Source organism: Tachysurus fulvidraco, chromosome 22 (genome assembly GCF_022655615.1).
Source record: "Tachysurus fulvidraco isolate hzauxx_2018 chromosome 22, HZAU_PFXX_2.0, whole genome shotgun sequence".
Lineage (NCBI taxonomy): Eukaryota > Metazoa > Chordata > Actinopteri > Siluriformes > Bagridae > Tachysurus > Tachysurus fulvidraco.
In genome coordinates, this window is record NC_062539.1 from 12,222,755 (window position 1) to 12,229,457 (window position 6,703).

General features: G+C 38.7%; 1 protein-coding gene across 1 annotated transcript; it reads right to left on the minus strand.

Annotated features, from left to right (window-relative positions):
* Nucleotides 1-1,541: 1,541 nt before the first annotated feature.
* Nucleotides 1,542-6,350, minus strand: LOC113640243 (lymphocyte antigen 75-like). Its single transcript, XM_047806699.1, has 5 exons — nt 6,208-6,350; nt 5,993-6,055; nt 2,817-3,173; nt 2,382-2,717; nt 1,542-2,243 (listed from the first exon to the last, which is right to left on the minus strand). The coding sequence occupies exons 2-5, from the start codon at nt 6,027-6,029 to the stop codon at nt 1,876-1,878; spliced, it is 1,098 nt and encodes a 365-aa protein (XP_047662655.1). The 5' UTR covers nt 6,030-6,055; nt 6,208-6,350; the 3' UTR covers nt 1,542-1,875.
* Between the last annotated feature and the right edge of the window lie 353 nt (nt 6,351-6,703).

Genomic DNA, 6,703 nt, shown 5'->3' on the forward strand with positions numbered 1-6,703 from the left:
CAAAGACATGCATGGTAGGTTGATTGGCATCTCTGGAAAATTGTCCGTAGTGTGTGAGTGTGTGAGTGAATGAGAGTGTGTTTGTGCCCTGTGATGGGTTGGCACTCCGTCCAGGGTTTATCCTGCCTCGATGCCCGATGACGCCTGGGTTAGGCACAGGCTCCCCGTGACCCGAGTAGTTCGGAAAAAGCGGTAGAAAATGAAATGAGTGTCAAGACTTGGAAGACAACGTTTGGATGAGGAGGGTCTACACACACTAATTTGTGAAATTGAATCAATCCTTAACAGTCGCCCTGTATCTAGAGCATCAATGGATGTTAATGATTTGGAAGCCCTTACTCCTAACCATCTCCTTTTGCTGAAGACTCAGCCATCTTTACCACCTGGACTGTTTGAGAAGGATGATTTGTAGTCACGTCGAAGGTGGCGACAGGTCCAGTACATGGCGGATCTATTTTGGAAAAGGTGGATCGGGGAGAATCTACTGGAACTACAAGAACGCAGAAGTGGCTGGTGAAGAAATGCAGTTTTCAAGTGGGTGATATTGTGCTTGTAGTGGATGATACTGCTCCAAGAAGTCCATGTATTATGGGCAAAATTATTCATATCTCACAAGGTTAAAAGGGATTGATATGTCAAGTAAAAATCAAGACCAAGAGACCTACCTGACCAGACCTATTACTAAAATTTGCCTTCTCGAAACTGATAACTTTTAGTTGTTTAATGACTGTTTACCTAAACTGAGAGCTCTCAAATGACCTTCTGAAGGCTTAGTTGGATTGGGTCGCATGTTCTTTTCAATTACAGATATTGTTCACACATTGAAGAACTGGACATTAAACCCACGCACGCACACATGCACATTTGTGTATACATTGTGTGTCTGTAAAATAAGATTTAATGATTTCATGTGTACAGATAAATATTCATTGTGTAGTCTGCTGTGATTGTATTGTATTATGATTATTACCTTTTTTCTGGGTGTAATAATCAGGGGCTGGTGTGTAAGTGCCCGGTAAGGTTTTGATGACTTTTTATTTTGAAATTGCCACTTTTCGTTTGTTACGTCACTTGGTGTTCACAGTTGCATATAATCTGTGAGTGTGGATGCAGGTTGGAAGGGGGTGAGTAGCTGGGACGCTCACTTTCTGTTGACCGTTTCGTTTCTTTTGGACGTTTCTTTGGATATACGTTTCCTTTGAACGTTTCTTTTTGATTTACAGTTACTTTTTCCATTTATTGGAGATCATCTTATCTTGCCATCATTCTGCTAAACATTATAATCTGACTTCTAAATAAACCACCTGTATGCAACTGAAACGCGTCATCTTTAACTCCCTCTACTCAGCCTCTTAGCGGCTACTGGTTGCTGCTACAGGGAGTGTGGTGTTTGTATGTGGGATTTAAGTGGCAATAGTTTTTGTGACTTATCTCATTGTATTTGACTATCTATAGATTTGTCATCATTTTATCTAAGATATGAAAATGATTAGCTTTAGATGTTTACAACCTTTAGTGAAAATTCAAGATGGCTTCAAAAATTTAAATCTTAAAATATTTATTTCAGTATTTCTTTTAAAAAACAAAACGTTTTTTTAATCATACTCTACGTGAGTTTCACATGTAGATGAATATATAATGTTTAATATGGTTAGAAATGTAAATGCAGTTGATGTATTTCTCAATTTTTTTTTAAAAAAATTCATATTTCTATCAGTGTAGTTATAAAATTTTCCCACAAATAACCATGTAGTCTCTAAGCTTTAAATGAATAATTACATATGCGATAGGAAAATGTGTGTACACACACACACACACAAACACATATATATAATTACATAAAAACAGTTTTTGATAAATGAATGTATAGTGGGTTCATGGAGAACATCTGATGTGACACAGAGCTTTGTACTGAGCCTCACAGTTCATGTCTTTCCATCTGTAGCTCTTTGGAACGACGGCACCGCAGTGCTGAGAGAGTTGATGCTCAGGCTGTTTCCCTTCATCCCAGTTGGAGTACGGAAACACAGCTTTCCCATCAGGCCAAATCCAGAACCCGAAGAGCTGGCTCTGTCTAAGCCCCACCCACACAGGCTCAGAGACACGCCTCCTTCTGAGCTCATTCTCCACATCAGTCTGGTCATGTTCAGACTCAATCTGCAACAATCCAGCTCTGTTCCCTTTATCACAGTAATCCAGCGCTTTCTCCCAGCTCAGAGCCTCTTCACTCACATGGATGTAATCTGATAGAGACACAAAACACCAAAAGGAGGAGGATTGTTTAGAGTGATATCAGAGACAGAGACTCACACCAGCTGTGTTCTAGTCATCATACAGAAGATTGCTGAGATGATTTTACTCTTCAGGAAGTCGACACTTACTGTAGTAGCACAAAGCAGATTGATGATTTCTGCACGGGACTGAGTACCATCTCTCTCCTATCACTCTTGCACAGTTGTTATCTTGTGGTTGAGGTGGATTGCTATCCCAGTTTCTATAGGCAGAGATTCCTCCATCAATCCACTGCCAGTCATCACACAGTAGGCCGATCCAGAAGGGTGTGCTGCTGTTTAACCCTTTAATCCACACCTCTTCATTGTGCTGCTGATCTCTGATGCTGACCAGGTCAGTGTATCTCTGTCTACAGTAACGCTGAGCTTCATACCAGGTCTTAGTCTCAAGGATTAGATGATAATTACGAGTCTGTGAGGAAGCTTCTGTGGAAAGTGCAAAAATAAAAATGTCTTATTTATCTTATTTATCTATATTATATTTATATTTCATAGTTATACTGTAATGAAGTCACGTAGAGTTACCTTGTTCATAGCACATGAAATGTTTAGTCTCTGTGCACTGAAGATTTTCCCATGAACCATCAGCCCTCACAGTAGCACAGTAGCTCGATGTCCCACAATTCCCTGTCAGATTTCTGTATGTTACAGGATCACCATTAGACCATTTCTCACTAAAATCACTGCGATAGAGTCCGATCCAGCCAGAAACGTTACCAGCCTTTATCACCAGTTCAGCCAGTTTAGTGTTGTCTTCATCAGAGTACACAGTGACGAGGTCGGTGTAATTTTCTCTGCAAGCTTTCTGAGCCTCAGTCTGATTCATGTCACCCGGAATGATATGGAGTGAAGTGAGTTGACTCTGGACTGGAGGAGTAAAAGCTGTGGAAGAAATTTCTCCTGTTAATGTAGCAGGACAGAGATAAAAGGGCTGAAATGTGATGTGATGAATGCAGACATGAATCTTTTGATGTATCATTAATTTGTTTATATGTATATTTGATTAATGACATAAATCATTCATCAAATAATGGGGTTCATTTGAAAATAGTGTTCTATGAATGAAGATAATTCGAGATGATTTCCAGAAACTTTTTATTTTAATGTTTTTTTTTTTTTATGTTTATCATGGAATCCTGTATAAAGGTTGGTGATTTAACGCCGTTTTCTGACCTGATCACCGCAGATTGTACATTTTTTAACACGCCTCGTCTGAGCAGACGCTGAGGGGGCATAGTTACCTCCGTGAAGTTGGTACCCCATAAAATAGTAGAAATAGTAGTAGAAATAATGCCATTTGTTTGTGCTACGTTTGTGCTGATTTGTGCCGCAAAAACGAACGTTTGTTCTGGTTTGGTGTTTGAGATATTAACCATTATTTTTTTTGACCATGTGACATCACTTTCCACCCCACATCGCCCAAATCGCTCAAAACCGGCTTAGTTTGTTTGTGCTCGATTTGTACCCATTTGTGCCATTAAAACAAACACTCTGTTTTCCTTCCTGAGATATAACCAAAATATTTTCGGGAACTGTGACGTCACTCTCCACCCCAGTTCGTCTAAATCACACACAACTGGTGTCCTTCGTTTGTGCCGGTTTGTGCTGTTGAAGTGGGCGTCAAGTACATTTCCCCTTCTTAGAAATGACAAACAATTTGGAGCTGTGACGTCACTCTCCATCCCGTGCTGTTCAAATCTCTCCAAACCGGTGGCGTTCGTTTGTGCTCAATTTGTGCCGATTGCTGTCTGTGAAGGCTTCTTAATATTCTTTAGTGACAAAATCACTATTTCTTCCCTAATCACGTCAAAGGCCTCTGCATTCTTCATAGCTTTTGAGCTCATCAACCTCCAGCAACTGAAGAAGGTGTTTGACAAGCTCAAACCCTCATTTTGTCCCAGTGACATAATTCACCCAACATTTGTAAAACAAATCTTTCACACAATCGGTCCAGACCTGCTGTCTCTGATCAACAAGAGCCTGCAAACTGACTCAGTCCCTGCCAACCTTAAAGTTGCTTTCTATGCTTCCTCGCTCAAGAAGCCTTCACTGGACCCCTCCATTCAAAAAAAAAAAACTTCGACCTATCTCTGTCTTGCCTTTCATGTCAAATTCAGGAGAAAATTGTGCTAAATCATCTTCAAAGTTTTCTGAATAACAATTGTATGTATGAGGTTTTTCAATTGTGTTTTAATTCTGCCCACAGTACTGAGTTTGTCCTTTTCAGAGTTTTAAATGACATTTATCTTTCTACTGACTCTACGAAGATTCTGTGGTTCTTATTCTTCTAGATTTATCACTGAGGTTATAATGTTTAGCCCAAATGAGAACTCTCAGTCCTCAAGCATCAACCTAGAGTTTATCTGTCTTTATCTCTTCACGAGTGCAGAATCTTGGCATCTTTATTGATCAGCACTTACAATTTGACAAACACATCTCGTCTGTTATTGGGTCTAGCTTTTACCTACTGCGGATTCTCTCCATAATTAAACACCTTCTTACCCCTAAGACCTTAGAAATGGCTGTTCAAAAACTCTTTATATTGCAGTATATCTAAAACTCAGATTACGCGTCTCCAGCTCGTTCAAAATGCTGCAGCCAGATTTCTCTCTAGTTGTCGCAAACATGAACACATCACTCCCAATCCCATCACTTCTTATTCCCATATTTATATCACTGTCTTTTAAACTGGATATTTTATTTTGTCTACTTTTTTAATAATTCTTATTTTAGCTTTTCGAACTCTATTTGTGTGTGTGTGTGTATTTTTAAGTGTATGTGTAATGTCAAACTCAGTGTGAAGCACTTTGGTCAGCCGTGTGGCTGTTTGTAAATGTGATATATAAATACAGTTGAACTTGAACTTTTCTGTGACATGTTTATAATCCAAATAAACAAAATTCACATTCACATAGTTTTATCTGCTTCCAGTCTCCATATCTGAGACCTACAGAGTGTACAGGAACTTCACAACAACACCATGTGAGATATCAGCAGCCATGTTTGAAATTAGATTTAAAGTAGATTTTGAATATTTACTTACAAATAAAATAACATGTGAATGTGAACGTGTTTCTCTCAAACTCACAGTGTAACACACACACACACACACACACACACACACACACACACACACACACACACACACACACAGATGCTAAACAGCATTATTCCATGAGCTCCAAACTGTTGAACCATTAAAAACAAACTGCAGCTTTCATCCTGATTAAACAATAAATAAACACATTTCATTGTATTTTGTTTAACAAATAACTAAAATCATACATAGAGACTTGCAATTGTGTTGACAATGAGAGACTTAAATACTTTTAAAATACTTTGTCAGTAATCTGTGGTGTTGAATTTGAATGGTTCACTTCTTTGTCCAGTCTCCTCTGTGCTGAGCTACCAAACTCAGTCACGTAGTAAACAGTTCGATATATAGGATAAATATCATCCTGACCACATCATCACAGCCACTGACTTTATTATGTCTATCCATCATAAAGCAGCAATAACTGTGAAGAGTGTATTTATTAAAACAGATGTCAGAGTCTTTCATTCTTTAATCACATAGTCTCACACATACTGTTTAACATGATGAAACTTTCACTCTGAATATTTTCACAGTTCAAAATATACAACAATCATTACATCTGGAATATTTTAACAACGCTTATTAATTATAATAAAACAATTACCTGAGAGCAGGAGGAACAGGACTGACATGGTTACCATGGTGACAGCAGTGCTGAGGTGATGCCCTGTGTTAAAAAAATCCAAAATCAGATGATAATAATAATAATAAAATGCCCTATACATCATGTTTGTGTGAAGTGTAAATGATAAAAGCCGTGTGTGAATCAGTGAGAAAGAGATCAGGTGAACAGATCCAGGTAAAGTGCTGCAGTCTTACCTGATGAGCTGCTCGCTGCTGAATGGAGGCTTAACGTTCAACTCGAACCCCTTTAACATCCACATGATCACGTGTATAAGGTCAACAGGAGCTGATGAGCTGATATGTGCATCATTTACAGAAAAAAGGAAGAAAGGTTTAACCTTCCTCAGGTAAATGAGCTGAAGTGCTCCTGCGTCATGGCGTTATGGCCGCTGCAGATTAATTATTAAACATAAATATCATCATAAACAACACTGTCCCTTGTCCTGATACATTCCACAGAATTGATGAAGAAATAAAACAGGACAGAGAGTTTTATTAACTGTCCTGTCTGCATTTTAACATTTGCATGTGGTTTGTGCTGCAGCTTCTGTTTTATCAGAGGCTAGAAAATTAAGGAATGATTTTTATTTATAATCTCCAGATGAGTCCAACCTGAATGTGTGCGAGCTGTAATAATGTCTTCACACAGGTTAAGGCTCGGTTCTCTTACAGGTCTAAAGTAAGCAAGAAA